General features: G+C 43.4%; 1 protein-coding gene across 1 annotated transcript; it reads right to left on the reverse strand.

Annotated features, from left to right (window-relative positions):
* Positions 1-5,467: 5,467 nt before the first annotated feature.
* Positions 5,468-20,036, reverse strand: LOC106570678 (regulator of G-protein signaling 1). Its single transcript, XM_014143149.2, has 6 exons — positions 19,406-20,036; positions 17,576-18,274; positions 15,882-15,931; positions 13,911-14,041; positions 6,076-6,242; positions 5,468-5,809 (listed from the first exon to the last, which is right to left on the reverse strand). The coding sequence occupies exons 2-6, from the start codon at positions 18,098-18,100 to the stop codon at positions 5,639-5,641; spliced, it is 1,044 nt and encodes a 347-aa protein (XP_013998624.1). The 5' UTR covers positions 18,101-18,274; positions 19,406-20,036; the 3' UTR covers positions 5,468-5,638.
* Between the last annotated feature and the right edge of the window lie 508 nt (positions 20,037-20,544).

The following is a 20,544-nucleotide window of genomic DNA, read 5'->3' on the forward strand; positions in this document are numbered from 1 at the left end:
TTGAAGGTTCACCTTCTAACAGGACAATGACCCTAAGCACACGGCCAAGACAACGCAGGAGTGGCTTTGGGACAAGTCTCTGAATGTCCTTAAGTGGTCCAGCCAGAGACCGGACTTGAAGCCGATTGAACATCTCTGGAGAGATCTGAAAACAGCTGTGCAGCGACGCTCCCCATCCAACCTGACAGAGCTTGAGAGCCCGTTTTTGCTTTGTCATTATGGGGTATTGTGTGTAGACTGATGAGGGAAAAAGAAAACAATTTAATACATGTTAGAATAAGGCTGTAACGTAACAAAATGTTGAAAAAGCAGCACTCCATCACTCTCCTTCTTGGTCAAATAGCCCTACCACAGCCTGGAGATGTGTTGGGTCATTGTCCTTTTGATAAACAAATGATTGTCCCACTAAGCCTAAACCAGATGGGATGGCGTATCGCTGCAGAATGCTGTGGTAGCCATGCTGGTTAAGTGTGCCTTGAATTCTAAATAAATCACTGACAGTGTCATCAGCAAAGCACCCTCAAACCATTACACCTCCTCTTCCGTGCTTCACGGTGGGAACTACACATCTGGAGATCCTTCGTTCACCAACTCTGTGTGTCACACAGACACGGCGGTTGGAACCAAAAATCTCCAATGTGGACTCATCAGACCAAAGGACAGATTTCTACCGGTCTAATGTCCATTGGTCGTGTTTCTTGGCCCAAGCAAGTTTCTTCTTATTATTGGTGTCCTTTAGTAGTGGTTTCTTTGCAGCAATTCAACCATGAAGGCCTGAAGCACGCAGTCTCCTCTGAACAGTTGATGTTGAGATGTGTCTGTTACTAGAACATTGTGAAGCATTTATTTGGGCTGCATTTTCTGAGGCTGGTAACTCTAATGAACTTATCCTCTGCAGCAGAGGTAACTCTGGGTCTTCCTTTCCTGTGGCGGTCCTCATGAGAGTCAGTTTCATCATAGAGCTTGAGGGTTTTTGTGACTGCACTTGTCGAAACTTTCAAAGTTCTTGAAATTTCCCGGATTGACTGTCCTTCATGTCTTAAAGTAATGGACTGTCGTTTCCCTTTGCTTATTTGAGCTGTCCTTGCCATAATATGGACTTGGTCTTTTACCAAATAGGGCTATCTTCTGTATACCACTCCTACTTTGTCACAACACAACTGATTGGCTCAAATGCATTAAGGAAACACATTCCACAAATTAACTTTAAGAAGGCCTTCATTTTGCTGGACCCCAGGAATGGGGATCCATAATAAATACAAACAAGGCACACCTGTTAATTGAAATGCATTCCAGGTGACTACCTCATGAATGAAGCTGGTTGAGAGAATGCCAAAGCTGTCTTTCTTTTCCACAATGTAGAAAATAGTAAAGCAAATAAATAAAAACACTGGAATGAGTAGGTGTGTCCAAAATTTGACTGGTACTGTATGTGGGGGTGATTGATAGAATTATGGCCAATACTAACTCATGTACAGAAGAGGGGATAGACATACACTGAATGGACAAAACATTAAGAACACCTTCCTGATATTGAGTTGTCTTGTCCTTTTATCCGTTGAATGGCACACATACACAAACCATGTCTCAAGGCTTAAAATCCTTCTTTAATCTGTCTCCTTCCCTTCATCTACACTGATTGAAGTGGATTGAACAAGTGACTGACTAGGGGAATCCAGGTGAAAGCTGTCATGGAAAGAGCAGGTGTTCTTAATGTTTTATACAATCAGTGTATGTCAACATGTATCATTAACCAAGACAGAAAGTGCAACAGACTGCTCACGATGACTGTATCATTAACCAGACAGACAGAAAGACCAACACAGACTGCTCACGATCACCATCGAAACTGACTCCAAGGCTTTCTTCTTGCTATTTGTTTTTTCTTGTCTAGGAGTCGTGGTCCATGATGATGCGTACAGCACGTCCCGTCCATCTGGCTCTTTCCCCTTGTTATGACACGTACACGACAGGCTTGGTATCCCGGCAACACCTCTACAAGCTAAGGGGGGAGGGGGGGGGGGTCACCATATAAGTATAATCTATAGAAAGGGCTTAGGAACCTTCATCCCATTATGACATCATTGACTTGAATGGGGAGGTCCATTCTAAAGATTCTATTTTCTAAATGGGTCACACAGCCTTGGATAGAACATGTAGAACACAGCCTTGGATAGAACATGTAGAACACAGCCTTGGATAGAACATGTAGAACACAGCCTCGGATAGAACATGTAGAACACAGCCTCGGATAGAACATGTAGAACACAGCCTCGGATAGAACATGTAGAACACAGCCTCGGATAGAACATGTAGAACACAGCCTTGGATAGAACATGTAGAACACAGCCTTGGATAGAACATGTAGAACACAGCCTTGGATAGAACATGTAGAACACAGCCTTGGATAGAACATGTAGAACACAGCCTTGGATAGAACATGTAGAACACAGCCTTGGATAGAACATGTAGAACACAGCCTTGGATAGAACATGTAGAACACAGCCTTGGATAGAACATGTAGAACACAGCCTTGGATAGAACATGTAGAACACAGCCTTGGATAGAACATGTAGAACACAGCCTTGGATAGAACATGTAGAACACAGCCTTGGATAGAACATGTAGAACACAGCCTTGGATAGAACATGTAGAACACAGCCTTGGATAGAACATGTAGAACACAGCCTTGGATAGAACATGTAGAACACAGCCTTGGATAGAACATGTAGAACACAGCCTTGGATAGAACATGTAGAACACAGCCTTGGATAGAACATGTAGAACACAGCCTCGGATAGAACATGTAGAACACAGCGTGTTAAGTTATTGCTCTCACTGAACAACCGTGCCATGCTTAATGTCCAAGGACTACTGTCATATGTACAAAAATCTAGATTTATTTTTCTTTAAAATAGTCTGACAACCAACACTTAACATGAGGTTCAGTACAAACAAATGATACACTTGAAATAAATCATATATCCTTTGTTTATCTGTTGGATTCTCTTCAGATTTCTGTTTAAAATATCTACAAATGTAGCATCAAGTGTAAGGGTTTCTCTCTGTCTTGGTTTCCCCCAATTAAATGGAGTCTGTTGTCATACACTGTTCCGAACACTGCAGTCATATAAGAACAGCATCAAACCAACACTGATTTTGTTTGCCAAGGCCTGATGGGGCATTCCCTACTTGCGTACAAAGTTAATGTGAGATGGCCTACTTGGAAGCAATACAGCTTTTGAATGATCTAGTGCCAAATTATTTACGATCTAGCAACAAATGATCTGTCTTGATGTGTTAATAAAACCGCCCATCTGAGGGATGTCTTTGAAGGGAATTGCTTTTTCAGAAAGAGTTCCTAGAGGCAATCTTTAAAAAGGTTACTTCCTTGAATGGGCCAGCCTCAACCAGTGTGAAATGCGTTGGGTTTCACTTCCACTACAAACCGTCGGAAAGTATTCACACCTTGACTTTTTCCACATTTTGTTGTGTTACAGCCTGAAATTTTCTAAATGATAAAATTAAGATGATTTTTTGTCACTGGCCAGACGAAATACCCCATAATGTCAAAATGGAATTATGTTTTTACAAATGAATTACACATGAAAAGCTTAAATGTCTTGAGTCAATAAGTATTCAACCCTTTCGTTATGGAAAGCCTAAATAAGTTCTGGAGTAAAAATGTGCTTAAGAAGTCACATAACTTGCATGGACTCTGTGTACAAAAATATTGTTTAACATTTTTTAAATGACTACCTCATCTCTGTACCCCACACATACACATAATTGTAAGGTCCCTCAGTCGAGCAGTGAATTTCAAACACAGATTCAATCACACAGACCAGGGAGATTTCCAATGCCTCATAAACGGCACCTATTGGTAGATAGGTAAAAAAAAAAAATTAAAAACAATTTAACTCAGACATTGAATATCCGTTTGAGCATGGTGGAGTTATTAATTACACTTTGGATGGTGTATCAATAGTCACTACAAAGATACAGGTGTCCTACCGAACTCATTTGCTGGACAGGAAGGAAACCTCTCAGAGATTTCACCATGAGGCCAATGGTGACTTTAAAAACAGCTACAGAGTTTAACGGCTGTGACAGGAGAAAACTGAGGATGGATCAACAACATTGTTGTTACTCCACAATACTAACCTAATTGACAGAGTGAAAATAACTTTTTTGTCCTGAATACAAAGTGTTATGTTAGGGGCAAACTCTCCATATTTTCAAGCAAAGTGGTTGCTGCATCATGTTATGTGTATGCTTGTAATCATTAAGGATTGTGGAGTTTTTCAGAATAAAAAAAGAAACGGAATCTAAGCACAGACAAAATCCTAGGAGAAAACCATGTTCAGTCTGCTTTCCACTAGGAGATGAATTCACCTTTCAGCAGGACAATAACCTAAAACACAAGGCAAAATCTACACTGGAGTTGCTTAACCTAGAAGGCAGTGAATGTTCCCGAGTGGCTGAGTTACAGTTTTGAATTAAATATACTTGAAAATCTACGGCAAGACCTAAAAATGGTTGTCTAGCAATGATCAACAACCAATCTGACAAGAGTTTGAAGAATTTGTGAAAAGAATAATGGGCAAATGTTGCACAATCCAGGTGTGGAGAACTATTAGAGACTTACCCAGAGAGGTGCCAAAGGTGCTTCTACAAAGTATTGACTCAGGGGTGTGAATACTTATGTAAATTAAAATTAAAATCAACATGTTTTTACTTTGTCATTATGGGATATTGTGTGTACATGGGTTAGAAAATATTATTTAATAGATTTTCAATTCAGGTTGTAACAACAAAATGTGGAATAAGTCAAGGGGTATGAATAATTTCTGAAGGCACTGCAAGTAACTCAAAGTTCTTTAACTAGTGCTCCGTATTGCCTGGGCTGTTTTTCCTTTCTGTCAGCGCTGGCGCCATTCCGTACGTGCTCATTGGACCGTGGGGGACCTATCGAGTTAAAAAGAGGATGTTTAATGATTACAAACAATGAGATCTGCATAGTTTCACGCCACCTCGGGTTGCACCCTCTAAGTCATGGAAAAAACAGACCCCTGTCTCGCAGAAAATAACCTGGGTCATGTTCATTAGGCATCTAATTAAGAAAAAAACCTGACAAACAGGGAGGGACTATCTGGACTTGTCCAACAAGAAACGCTTATTTTTGTTTTCCGTTGCAATTGTTTTTTTGTTTTTTTTTAAGTGTTTCTGTTCCATGCCCTAATGAACACAAGCCTGCTCATCTACTGGAATGACTAAACCCTGCCCCTTAAACCCTCTTTAACTCTGCATTGTAACTGTATCTCCTGCAACTGTCCCCACCACTCCTCCATATCTACAAAAGTGTGCACTTCGGGAGAAAGGATGAAGAGTGGAGAATAGGGATGCAGCAATAGGGATGCAGCAATAGGGATGCAGCAATAGGGATGCAGCAATAGGGATGCAGCAATAGGTCTCCAATCATTTTGTATTGTGGAAGTTCAGAGATTGAGACAAAATATGCTGTAGCGTTTAACGTGAAATGCAGTGTCCGCGAACGCGGGAACATTGCCTTTAAAATTTTCAAATTGCGCTATAGTGCTGAACTTCAGCGATATGGATTGAATGGAGCCCTTAGTCTCTAGTCAGCCTGGCCCAGCAGGGTGAGGTAGATGGTGGACTGGAGGAAGCGAGGGTAGCAGTCTGTATCCAGGAGGGAGTAGATGCGTTTCTGGGCGTGGGACAGGGAGGTGTGTGATGGGGCCTGTAGGAGCTGTGTGGTTAGATCTCTGGTCTTACTGTCCAAGTTCACCTGAGAAGAGAGAAAAGAGAGCGAGGAGAGAAAAGAGAGCGAGAGAATGAACTGGTTCCAGCTCAGTTAAGAAGACACTGATTAATAAACACACTTCCATACAGGTTGTAGTAGATAGGAAAGATAACCATGGCAACATAATACTGGTAGATGGATAGAGATACTGACAGATAGACAAGTCAGCCAGTCAGACAGGCAGGGAGGACCACAGACAGAAACAGGCCCACCCGCCTGCCCGGTCAATGTATAGACAAAAGTCTGTATACCTCTCGCGGTGCCCCCGCCTCGATATAGGTGACAGTGATCTCCTTGGCCCGTCTGTGCAGGCTGAAGTTGTTGGAGGAGTTTCTGTACTGCTCACAGGCCAGATAGAACTGCAGATTCTCCTCACTAAACTCTGAGCGAAGGAATGCTCCAAACACAGACACACCGGCTGGAGAGGGGAGAGAGAGGGGGAGGAGTATTAGGGTTTATGAAAGTACACCACATTTAGGACGTCACTAGAGAGGAAGAGGAGACAGATGGGATGTTCACACACTGGCCAATACGCTGACATGCAAACAAACACGTACATACTGTACACACACACACACACACACACACACACACACACACACACACACACACACACACACACACACACCATTGGGCAATAGAGTGACATGCAAACATACTCGTACACACACACTTGGCCAATACAGTGACATGCAAACAAACACGTACATACTGTACACACACACACACACCATTGGCCAATACAGTGACATGCAAACACACTCGTACACACACACACTTGGCCAATACAGTGACTTCCAAGTACACACCATTGGCCAATAGTGACATGCAAACACACACTTAGAAACATTTACATAGATACAGCACGTAAATACAGTGGGGAGAACAAGTATTTGATACACTGACGATTTTGCAGGTTTTCCTACTTACAAAGCATGTAGAGGTCTGTAATTTTTATCATAGGTACACTTCAACTGTGAGAGACTGAATACATAAGTATTTGATCACCTACCAACCAGTAAGAATTCCGGCTCTCACAGACCTGTTAGTTTTTCTTTAAGAAGCCCTCCTGTTCTCCACTCATTACCTGTATTAACTGCACCTGTTTGAACTCGTTACCTGTATAAAAGACACCTGTCCACACACTCAATCAAACAGACTTCAACCTCTCCACAATGGCCAAGACCAGAGAGCTGTGTAAGGACATCAGGGATAAAATTGTAGACCTGCACAAGGCTGGGATGGGCTACAGGACAATAGGCAAGCAGCTTGGTGAGAAGGCAACAACTGTTGGCGCAATTATTAGAAAATGGAAGAAGTTCAAGATGACGGTCAATCACCCTCAGTCTGGGGCTCCATGCAAGATCTCACCTCGTGGGGCATCAATGATCATGAGGAAGGTGAGGGATCAGCCCAGAACTACACGGCAGGACCTGGTCAATGACCTGAAGAGAGCTGGGACCACAGTCTCAAAGAAAACCATTAGTAACACACTACGCCGTCATGGATTAAAATTCTGCAGCGCAAGAAAGGTCCCCCTGCTCAAGCCAGCGCATGTCCAGGCCCGTCTGAAGTTTGCCAATGACCATCTGGAAGATCCAGAGGAGGAATGGGAGAAGGTCATGTGGTCTGATGAGACAATTGAGCTTTTTGGTCTAAACTCCATTTGCCGTGTTTGGAGGAAGAAGGATGAGTACAACCCCAAGAACACCATCCCAACCGTGAAGCATGGAGGTGGAAACATCATTCTTTGGGTATGCTTCTCTGCAAAGGGGACAGGACGACTGCACCGTATTGAGGGGAGGATGGATGGGGCTATGTATCGCGAGATCTTGGCCAACAACCTCCTTCCCTCAGTAAGAGCATTGAAGGGGGGTCGTGGATGGGTCTTCCAGCATGACAACGACCCGAAACACACAGCCAGGGCAACTAAGGAGTGGCTCCGTAAGAAGCATCTCAAGGTCCTGGAGTGGCCTAGCCAGTCTCCAGACCTGAACCCAATAGAAAATCTTGGGAGGGACCTGAAAGTCTGTATTGCCCAGCGACAGCCTCGAAACCTGGAGGATCTGGAGAAGGTCTGTATGGAGGAGTGGGCTAAAATCCCTGCTGCAGTGTGTGCAAAACTGGTCAAAAACTACAGGAAATGTATGATCTCTGTAATTGCAAACAAAGGTTTCTGTACCAAATATTAAGTTCTGCTTTTCTGATGTATCAAATACTTATTTTCATGCAATAAAATGCAAATTAATTACTTAAAAATCATACAATGTGATTTTCTGGATTTTTGTTTTAGATTCCGTCTCACAGTTGAAGTGTACCTATGATAAAAATTACAGACCTCTACATGCTTTGTAAGTAGGAAAACCTGCAAAATCGGCAGTGTATCAAATACTTGTTCTCACCAATGTATGCACAGACTGTAAAAGTCCTAAAATCAAATCATAGGATTTTTTTCACTACATTTTCATTATTGCCATCTAAAATCAGTCAGACATACATCTCCTCCATACTGCCTCTCTCTCCCTCCCTCCCCTACTTATTTCTCTCCCTCTCCCTCCCTACTTCTTTCTCCCTCCCCCCTACTTCTTTCTCTCTCCTTCCATCCCTCTACTTCGTTCTCTCTCTCTTTCACTTCTTGTTTTTGCTTAGACACTGGGTTGCAACATATTTTTGTGCAAAGAGGATGACTGAGTGAGGAAATGTAAAAGGGCCCCAGATTGCGGACACAGTGGTTACAACACGTCAATGGCTGGGCTAGACAGGGCAACAAGTTAATGCGCATGTATGTGACACACACAGAGGAGAGAATTCACAATGTCTAGAACAAGTGTGGCCACTGCAGCATATCAACAATACCTTGTAAAACAGCCTGTATGTTAAAGTTATTCTCGTAAACAGCCTGTATGTTAAAGTTATCCTCGTAAACAGCCTGTATGTCATGTTAGTTATCCTCGTAAACAGCCTGTATGTCATGTTAGTTATCCTCATAAACAGCCTGTATGTCATGTTAGTTATCCTCGTAAACAGCCTGTATGTCATGTTATTTATTCTCGTAAACAGCCTGTATGTTAAAGTTATCCTCGTAAACAGCCTGTATGTCATGTTAGTTATCCTCGTAAACAGCCTGTATGTCATGTTAGTTATCCTCATAAACAGCCTGTATGTCATGTTAGTTATCCTCGTAAACAGCCTGTATGTCATGTTAGTTATTCTCGTAAACAGCCTGTATGTTAAAGTTATCCTCGTAAACAGCCTGTATGTCATGTTAGTTATCCTCATAAACAGCCTGTATGTCATGTTAGTTATCCTCGGAAACAGCCTGTATGTCATGTTAGTTATTCTCGTAAACAGCCTGTATGTTAAAGTTATCCTCGTAAACAGCCTGTATGTTAAGGTTATCCTCGTAAACAGCCTGTATGTTAAAGTTATCCTCGTAAAACAGCCTGTATGTTAAAGTTATCCTCGTAAACAGCCTGTATGTCGTGTTAAAGTTGTGCAGACTGTCAGACTAAGCTTGGCTACCACAATCACTGCATGCTTTCCAGAACCTCTAGCTATTGACCTTTAACTAAGTGGTTGAGCAACCTTAAGTTCACAATCTGTATACACTACGTATTCCAGATTGTGTACTCGGATCTTGTATACATATTACTAATATTAGAGTGGTGTGTACAGTGGGGGAAAAAAAGTATTTGATCCCCTGCTGATTTTGTACATTTGCCCACTGACAAAGAAAGGATCAGTCTATAATTTTAATGGTAGGTTTATTTGAACAGTGAGAGACAGAATAACAACAAAAATATCCAGAAAAACGCATGTCAGAAATGTTATAAATGTATTTGCATTTTAATGAGGGAAATAAGTATTTGACCCCCTCTCAATCAGAAAGATTTCTGGCTCCCAGGTGTCTTTTATACAGGTAACGAGCTGAGATTAGGAGCACACTCTTAAAGGGAGTGCTGCTAATCTCAGTTTGTTACCTGTAAAAAGACACCTGTCCACAGAAGCAATCAATCAATCAGATTCCAAACTCTCCACCATGGCCAAGACCAAAGAGCTCTCCAAGGATGTCAGGGACAAGATTGTAGACCTACACAAGGCTGGAATGGGCTACAAGACCATCACCAAGCAGCTTGGTGAAAAGATGACAACATTTGGTGCGATTATTCGCAAATGGAAGAAACACAAAAGATCTGTCAATATCCCTCGGCCTGGGGCTCCATACAAGATCTCACCTCGTGGGGTTGCAATGATCATGAGAACAGTGAGGAATCAGCCCAGAACTACACGGGAGGATCTTGTCAATGATCTCAAGGCAGCTGGGACAATAGTCACCAAGAAAACAATTGGTAACACACTACGCCGTGAAGGACTGAAATCCTGCAGCGCCCACAAGGTACCCCTGCTCAAGAATACATATACATGCCCGTCTGAAGTTTGCCAATGAACATCTGAATGACTCAGAGGACAACTGGTGAAAGTGTTGTGGTCAGATGAGACCAAAATGGAGCTCTTTGACATCATCTCAACTCGCCGTGTTTGGAGGAGGAGGAATGCTGCCTATGACCCCAAGAACACCATCCCCACCATCAAACATGGAGGTGGAAACATTATGCTTTGGGGGTGTTTTTCTGCTAAGGGGACAGGACAACTTCACCGCATCAAAGAGACGATGGACGGGGCCATGTACCATCAAATCTTGGGTGAGAACCGCCTTCCCTCAGCCAGGGCATTGAAAATGGGTCGTGGATGGGTAGTCCAGCATGACAATGACCCAAAACACACGGCCAAGGCAACAAAGGAGTGGCTCAAGAAGAAGCACATTAAGGTCCCATAGGAAATCTGTGGAGGGAGCTGAAGGTTCGAGTTGCCAAACGTCAGCCTCGAAACCTTAATGACTTGGAGAAGATCTGCAAAGAGGAGTGGGACAAAATCCCTCCTGAGATGTGTGCAAACCTGGTGGCCAACTACAAGAAACGTCTGACCTCTGTGATTGCCAACAAGGGTTTTTGCCACCAAGTACTAAGTCATGTTTTGCAGAGGGGTCAAATACTTATTTCCCTCATTAAAATGCTAATCATTTTATAACATTTTTTACATGCATTTTTCTGGATTTTTTTGTTGTTATTCTGTCTCTCACTGTTCAAATAAACCTACCATTAAAATTATAGACTGATCATTTCTTTGTCAGTGGGCAAACGTACAAAATCAGCAGGGGATCAAATACTTTTTTCCCCCACTGTATGTGTGTTTGTGTGTGTGTGTGTGCGCGCACGCGCATGTAAATCATATAAAGTAACTGCTTTCAGTGAGAAAACTACTTTCAATTGATCTATATGACAATCCCTAGATAGAAGTGTATATTTCTAATAAGAGTAGACTGATAGTATTTAAGTGTATGCATTTACGATTTTGTCATTTAAGACTCTCTGTAAATATAGACATTTCCATTCTATAAGAATGGACAATAATGCTTTGAATCCGAATCTGAAAAGGGACAATTGGTCAAAAGACAAGTGTAAATGCAGCCAATTAGATAAGCTCTTTTTTGCCAATAATTAGGCAAAAGATCAGAATCGGACTTCCTGTCTAAACTCAGCCATTGAGACATGTGGCCTGTGTCTACAGGCTACCTATAAGCATAAACGGGTTTTCCAATGTCCCAGATTCCTGTAGGACTATAACTGTTATGTAACTAGGCAAGTCAGTTAATAAAGAACAAATTCTTATTTACGCAGGCAAAACCAAGACGACGCTGTGCCAATTGTGCGCCGCCCTATCGGACTCCCAATCACGGCCGGATGTGATACAGCCTGTATTCGAACCAGGGACTGTAGTGACATCGCTTGCGCTGAGATGCAGTGCCTTAGACCGCTGCACCATTCGGGAGCTCCATATACCTAACAATGTATGCTGTGTGGGGCATGTGTAGCCATGGCAACCTAGAACTTACCTTTTAACTGACAACAACATCACTAGAAAAGCAAGAAAACTATTCCAAGCGTTTAACAAAGACGCTTTCTCTTTCAAAGCTTTCTTTTAATGTAACTATAAATGGAAGGCTAATGGAAACACCCGTACGTGATAAGGACCACAAACTGTTACAACAGCGGTACAAGACCATGGTGATTGCCTACGGAGCTGTGAAGGGAACGGCACCTCCATACCTTCAGGCTCTGATCAGGCCCTACACCCAAACAAGGGCACTGCGTTCATCCACCACTGGCCTGCTGGCCCCCCTACCTCTGAGGAAGCACAGTTCCCGCTCAGCCCAGTCAAAACTGTTCGCTGCTCTGGCACCCCAATGGTGGAACAAGCTCCCTCACGACGCCAGGACAGCGGAGTCAATCACCACCTTCCGGAGACACCTGAAACCCCACCTCTTTAAGGAATACCTAGGATAGGATAAAGTAATCCTTCTAACCCCCCCCCTTAAAAGATTTAGATGCACTATTGTAAAGTGGTTGTTCCACTGGATATCATAAGGTGAATGCACCAATTTGTAAGTCGCTCTGGATAAGAGCGTCTGCTAAATGACTTAAATGTAATGTAAATGTAAATAATTCAAATATTAGTTTGTGTTTCTTACATCTGCAAACAGCTAGTTTGTACTTTCTTTGCAAGTTGTCACTAAATCATGTTAGCAGCTAATTTTAATCGCTAGTTAGCTGACTAGCTAATAAATGTACTGAGTCAGAGTAAAATGTTGCTAGCTAATACAGCCTGATACCAGTGCTGGTGTAGGCCTAAATCAGCATGTTGTTTGTGTAACAGTATCTTCTAAATCAAAGTGGAACTGGCAAATCGCAATTGCAACATTTGGTAAAAATATCATGCAGCCTTATGTGGCAGTGTGGAAGTGATCTCAAATGAGATCAACCTTTGGTTGAAGTTTGATTGAACAGTATTAAACAATCAGAATAGAGAAAGCCCCATTTACATTCTCAAACAATCAGAATGGAGAAAGCCCCATTTACATTCTCAAACAATCAGAATGGAGAAAGCCCCATTTACATTCTCAAACAATCAGAATGGAGAAAGCCCCATTTACATTCTCAAACAATCAGAATGGAGAAAGCCCCATTTACATTCTCAAACAATCAGAATGGAGAAAGCTCCATTTACATTCTCAAACAATCAGAATGTAGAAAGCCCCATTTACATTCTCAAACAATCAGAATGGAGAAAGCCCCATTTACAAGTTATTTCACAGTACCAGTCAAAAGTTTGGACACACCTACTCATTCAAGGGTTTTTTCTTCATTTTGGACTATTTTCTACATTGTAGAATAATAGCGAAGACATCAAAACTATTAAATAACACATATGGAATCTAACTGCGGTCATGCATAACTCATGAAGCAAATGTAGAACTCGTATTATTTAAAAACATAAAATACTGTCTTTTACATTGGACATTTGGATAAATTGGCAGGTGTACTACATATCTTTCCAATTGGGGAAGGAGACGATTGGCTCATAGACTTGGGGGGGGGGGTGGAGCTACCACACTGCTTCCTCTCCTCATTCTAGTATATTTTTTTAATACCTATCCCCTCTAGAACCTAATCAAGTAGCTGGCGAATGATTTTAGTTTTCCGTTTAAAACAAAAAACCTTTGCTACGGTGTGCAGTAATGAATAGGGCCCTAGTCTACTTACTCCGACTGTCCAGAAGGGTGACCAAGTCTACTGGCCAAAGGGGGGGTGTCCTAGTCTACTGGCCAAAGGGGGGTGGCCTAGTCTACTGGCCAAAGGAGGGTGGCCTAGTCTACTGGACAAAGGAGGGGGTCCTAGTCTACTGGCCAGGAGGGTGGCCTAGGCTACTGGCCAGGAGGGTAGCCTAGTCTACTGGCCAAAGGAGGGGGTCCTAGTCTACTGGCCAGGGGGGTGGCCTAGTCTACTGGCCAGGAGGGTAGCCTAGTCTACTGGCCAGGAGGGTGGCCTAGGCTACTGGCCAGGAGGGTGGCCTAGTCTACTGGCCAAAGGGGGGTGGCCTAGTCTACTGGCCAGGAGGGTGGCCTAGTCTACTGGCCAAAGGGGGGTGGCCTAGTCTACTGGCCAGGAGGGTGGCCTAGTCTACTTACTCTGACTACCCAGGAGGGCGTCCAGCGACTCAGCCCACTTATCCAGTTCCTCCCGGCTGAACTTGGCCTTGCTGTGGCCCATCTGACTCCATTGGCAAAGGAACGGGAGGCGAGACCGCTGCTCTTTAGCACTGGAGAGGAAGGGAGAGAAGAAGGGACAGGGAGAGAGGGGGAGAGGGGAGTGGTAAGGAGAGAGGGAGACAGGGAAAGAGCAAAAGAGAATGAGAGAGAGAGGGAAAGAGAGAGGGAAAGAGAGAAAGGGAAAGAGAGAGGAAGGAAGAGAGGAAGAGACAGAGAGAGAAAGGAGGGGTAAGGAGAGATGGGGAGACAAGGAGAGGGAAAGAGACAGGGAAGAGAGAGAGAGAGAGAGAGAGAGAGAGAGAGAGAGAGAGAGAGAGAGAGAGACGGAGAGACAGGGAAAGGGAGAGACGGAGAGAGAGATGGAAAGAGAGAGACAGGGACAGAGAGAGAGACAGGGAAAGAGAGGGGAAAGAGGGAAAGAGACAGGGAAAGCGAGAGAGAGACAGGGAAAGAGAGAGAGAGAGACAGGGAAAGAGAGAGACAGGGAGATGACAAGAGTATGTGTTGGTGGATCTGATTCCATGATGACACCACCCTCATTTCCACAACTGGATGGCTCAGTATCATTACAACCGGTGGCATCCTTCCAAACGGAACTTCTTAACTGTACGTCCCAAATGGCACCCTATTCCCTATGAAGTCCCAAATGGCACCCTATTCCCAATGTAGTCCCAAATGGCACCCTATTCCCTATGTAGTCCCAAATGGCACCCTATTCCCTATGTAGTCCCAAATGGCACCCTATTCCCTATGTAGTCCCAAATGGCACCCTATTCCCTATGTAGTCCCAAATGGCACCCTATTCCTTATGTAGTTCCAAATGGCACCCTATTCCTTATGTTGTGCGCTACTTCTGACCAGGGAAATTACATCCTATTCCCTGTATAGTGCACTAATTTTGACAAGAACCATATGGGCTACGTAGGGAATAGGGTGCCGTCTGGAGCTACATAGGGAATAGGGTGCCGTCTGGAACTACATAGGGAATAGGGTGCCGTCTGGAACTATATAGGGAATAGGGTGCCGTCTGGAACTACATAGGGAATAGGGTGCCATACGGAACTACGTAGGGAATAGGGTGCCGTCTGGAACTACATAGGGAATAGGGTGCCATACGGAACTACGTAGGGAATAGGGTGCCGTCTGGAACTACATAGGGAATAGGGTGCCATACGGAACTACGTAGGGAATAGGGTGCCGTCTGGAACTACGTAGGGAATAGGGTGCCATACGGAACTACGTAGGGAATAGGGTGCCGTCTGGAACTACATAGGGAATAGGGTGCCTTCTGGAACTACATAGGGAATAGGGTGCCATACGGAACTACGTAGGGAATAGGGTGCCATACGGAACTACGTAGGGAATAGGGTGCCATACGGAACTACGTAGGGAATAGGGTGCCTTCTGGAACTACATAGGGAATAGGGTGCCATACGGAACTACGTAGGGAATAGGGTGCCGTCTGGAACTACGTAGGGAATAGGGTGCCATACGGAACTACGTAGGGAATAGGGTGCCATACGGAACTACGTAGGGAATAGGGTGCCATACGGAACTACGTAGGGAATAGGGTGCCGTCTGGAACTACATAGGGAATAGGGTGCCATACGGAACTACATAGGGAATAGGGTGCTATTTGGCCTGGGACTCTGCCTTAGACAACATCTTCCTCTTAGAAAGAAACCCTGTCCCCAGGCTTTTTGCCCACAGTGGAGGAAATGTGTGGAGCGATTACTAAGACAGTTACTGAATACCAATGAAGTGACAAGGATACAAGGATATTTTGGTATATCCGAGTGACATCAGCGTTGACGATCAAAACATTTTTTCCCCCAAACTTACTTTGGATTACCATCGGAATGCAATGCCCAGGCACGTTGATGAGCTTACCGGTCTTTCTGTTCTGGGTTAAACAGGTTGGGGTGTGACGAATGGGGACTCTGAAAATAGAGACACGATTAGTTTACTTCCAATTTTAAATCATCGGCATGTGTCACACACTAACAGGCAGGCAGGCAGCACACACACACACACCTCAGTGGTATGACCTCCTTGGTTTTAGACCCAATCGTAAGATATCATTTAAGGAAGTTCTGTTTGAGCAATATTTTTGCGTCATCGTCGTCATAAGAAAACATCCAACGTTGCCTCTGGAAAAGACGTAGTTGATTTCAGTGTGTGTGCCAACATACATGAGAAATAGGAGAAGGACTTGCCACTACCAAACTTGGTATTCATTGGTTTTGCCATTTAGCAGATGCTTTTACACAAAGGATAAAATTATGGATTTTAAGAGCGCTTAATGAGTTACACATAATTTCAATCAAATTTTGAATATATGACTAAAAAAGTAAATGTGTGCAGTTGAGATAGTATAAATAATTTCATATTCAGTCTTTTACTTTGACTTTTGATACTTCTGTTTAGTTTTGAAATTACATTTACTTTTGATACTTAAGTATGTTTAAAACCAAATACTTTTAGACTTTTACTCATGTAGTATTTTAATGGGTGACTTTCATTTTTACTTTAGTCATTTTATATTAAGGTATCTTTACTTTTACTCAAGTATGACAATTGGGTACTTTTTACACCACTGGGTGCAGGATACTACAGGGGGTGCAGGATACTACAGGGGGTGCAGGACACTACAGGGGGTGCAGGACACTACAGGGGGTGCAGGACACTACAGGGGGTGCAGGATACTACAGGGGGTGCAGGATACTACAGGGGGTGCAGGACACTACAGAGGGTGCAGGATACTACAGGGGGTGCAGGACACTACAGGAGGTGCATTTGTTTAGCTTCTCCTGTGCCCCGGGAGGGGTAGAGATTTCACCAGACTCCAATGAAATGGTCTAAAATGTGCAAACTCTGCTCACTCAGTGGTAAAGCTAGAACTAAACTAGAACTAGAACTAATCTAGAACTAAACTAGAACTAGAACTAATGTAGATCTAGAACTAATGTAGAACTAATGTAGAACTAAACTAGATCTAGAACTAATGTAGATCTAGAACTAATGTAGAACTAATGTAGAACTAGAACTAATGTAGATCTAGAACTAATGTAGATCTAGAACTAATGTAGAACTAATGTAGAACTAATGTAGAACTAGAACTAATGTAGAACTAATGTAGAACTAGAACTAATGTAGATCTAGAACTAATGTAGAACTAATGTAGAACTAATGTAGAACTAATGTAGAACTAATGTAGAACTAGAACTAATGTAGAACTAAAACTAATGTAGAACTAATGTAGAACTAGAACTAATGTAGAACTAAAACTAATGTAGAACTAATGTAGAACTAGAACTAATGTAGAACTAGAACTAATGTAGAACTAAAACTAATGTAGAACTAATGTAGAACTAGAACTAATGTAGAACTAATGTAGAACTAGAACTAATGTAGATCTAGAACTAATGTAGAACTAAGCTAGAACTAAATTAGAACTAAAGTAGTCAAAAGCCATCACTCACACAAGCTATTCATTGCCATACAGTAGCCTAACACATCCAATACCAAACACACTGTCAGAGACCACTCCTCTAGTGACCCTGACCTCCCACTTCACTCTTTACCTGCCCAAACAGGCTCTTCAGATGTAGCTTGGCTGCTGACAGCTTGGCTCTGGCCTGGGACCGTTGTTGTGACTTGAAGGAGAAGGGGCTGGAGTCAAAGGTTGAGTATGAGGGAGAGGGCGGAGGCCGGTCGTGCCTGCCCACGCTCTCTGTGCTGCTATCCGAAGTCGCTGGCGCCAACTGGCCGTCACTGTACGCCCTGCATCCTTCACTGAGGTTCACCACTCTCAGATGACCCTTACCCTCTGGCTTCCCCAGTTCGGTGACGTTCTCCACGCTGACGCTGTGCTCCTTGCCCAGCTCCCCCCTCCCCGTTGTCCTCCCAGGGCTGGCCTCAGGCTCCAGGATGATGGGTGTGGGGGGGAGAGAGGTGGTTCGCCCATCCAGTTCGTCCTCCCCTAGGTGGGGGGTGTAGGTGCCTGACTCCCCGTCCCGGCTGTGGTAGTTCTGGTCCTTCAGCTCCACCTTCTTCCACGGCAGGAAGTCCATATTCAGTAGGGACCCCTCGGAGCTGAACCGACGCATGATGGCAGCGCCGCCGGATGGAGAGAGACTCAAGGAAGGATGGATGGCCGGATGGATGGAAGGAGGGATAGAGGTGCAGGTAGAGAACCAGAGAAGGGAAGCCAAGCGGGTACGGGAAATGGAAGACAAAAGAGAGAGAGAGTGTCTGGAGGAAAGACTGCAGCAAAGAACAGTCTATAAAAGGAAACAGAGAGACGGAAGGGGAAAGGAGAGAGAGAGGAAGATCAAATTGGACAATCGCAGAAAATGTATAAATTCATCAGGGGCACAGTGTACTGTTTCACATCATTGGTACACTTTTACAGAGTTAAGGCTGCAAGCTGCTGAGTCAAAACCAGCCACTCTGACATGCTCACAAGGCTGTACAGCTACAGGTAGAAACACAGGGCCGCATCCTAAAAGCTACCCTATTCCCTAAAATAGTGTTCTACTTTTGAACAGAGATCATGAGTATGTATGATCACAAGTGCCATGTCCATTGCTGTCGAGTACACGCTACATTTAATGTGAGATCAAGAGAAAGCTGTGCTCTTTTTCCCCTGATGATATTCACGTGACATATTGAAAGCACCTATTAGTTTTCAACTGATATGAAAAGACCTTAACATAAACGTGTTGGCCCCTTGGCTGCAATAATTAGATACACTGTAGCCACACCAGTCTACTGATTTGTGTTCAGATTTGTACTTATTTGAGTGAATTGTCTCCCTGCAACTTGACCCACATCTAAATGACATACAGTATTGTGACAAAAGATCACATGTGAGTGAGACTGATTTTATTTTAACAGTGTTAAAACACTGTTGTCAACATTGTGTATTTTAAAGTAATAACTCTCAAATCAAACTGTATTGGGTCACATACACGTGTTTAACAGATGTTATTGCGGTAACATCTGCTAAACATTCAGTGTTTATCTTGGGTATAAATAACATCTTAAACTTGGGCTGCCTATAAGGCATTACATGAGTGTCAGGTAGCCTAGCGGTTAGAGCATTGGGCCAGTAACCAAGAAGTCGCTAGTTCGAATACCCGAGCCAACAAGGGTTGTGGGTGGAGGGGGAAATCTGTCGATATGCCCTGGAGCAAGGCATCTACCATAATTTGTTCCAGAGGTACTGTACTATGGCTGACTATGTAAAACTAAATTTCACTGCACCTATCCGGTGTATGTGACATAACTGTTGAGACGGCTGCTGACTATATTAAATCAGAAGTCGTATCTCAATCCCATGGGGGAGTTTATATTAACTCCTTGTAAACACTACAGTGTAAACAAAAAGAACCGGGGGTAAAATGTATTACCTCGATGTCCTGCGGTTACTCTGCCACCTGTGCTTTCATGACTTCGGCTCCAAATAGTTCTCTGTCCCGGGAAGTAAGTCCTCTGTTTGAACCATATGATAAGTCTCAATTCGATTAGGTTTGGTTTAGCTGAGCGTCTCACTTGTGATTTCGGAGCGTTGCCAGGGGTGTATTCACTAGAAACCAAACGGAAGAAAATGGAACGAAACGGGGAAGGATCTACCTAAATGTGCCTATTGAGAAACTCTCGTTTCCCGTTTGGAGTAAACGAGTTCCGTTCCAAAACGTTTTGGACTAATAATGACACCCCTGGCAAGAAGCAGAGTCGCGGACGCCCACTCTCTCTCTCTCTCTCTCTCTCTCTCTCTCTCTCTCTCTCTCTCTACCAACTGCTCTCAATCGTCACCAGTATCCTGACGCTGCATGTGTTACCGAATAGTTGCAAATAAATAGCAAGCGGACCGAGACACGAACGAAATTACTAGCACCGAGAAAGTTTCTCTATCTCCAACTTCACGCAGAGCTGTTTTGTAATTATTTCACACGTGAATGACCCAGAAACACCTCTTGTCTGTGTCGCCACCCACAACTCCGTCTCAGTTTGCCGTTGTCACTTGGAGCATAATTCACATAATTGTAGGTGTGTCCAGGAAAAAACGCAATAACCCACTTTGGAAGAACTCACTGGGGTGGGCTTGTTATGAGTAGAATCAGTAGCTATGTTTCCGGTTAACTTGTCCAGCGATTTTTTTGTTGTTGTCGACATTTAGAAAGTTTGCATAGAAAATAGATGCAACAATAGCTTGCTAGGGTGCGTTTCCATTAAAAGCTGAAATGTCTACCTTTTTGGACAAATTCACATAGAAATGTGTGTTATAGATCTGTCATTCTCATTGAAATCAAATCTAAGAAGTGGTAGATATGTTCTATGTGCACTACAGATTACCAATCTATTGCTGCAATGCCTGTAATGCTTTCGAGGACATTCCTGATTGAGTAATGCAATTATCCAGTAGACATACTCAGGCATACACCACTATAGAGCATGATAACTACACAGATATCATGTTCATCCCACTGCATGCCAATTCTCTGCTTCAATCAGTATTCCGCTATCCCTGAGTTCCCTGACCCTAAAC

This window comes from Salmo salar, chromosome ssa14 (genome assembly GCF_905237065.1).
Source record: "Salmo salar chromosome ssa14, Ssal_v3.1, whole genome shotgun sequence".
NCBI classification, from domain to species: Eukaryota; Metazoa; Chordata; class Actinopteri; order Salmoniformes; family Salmonidae; genus Salmo; species Salmo salar.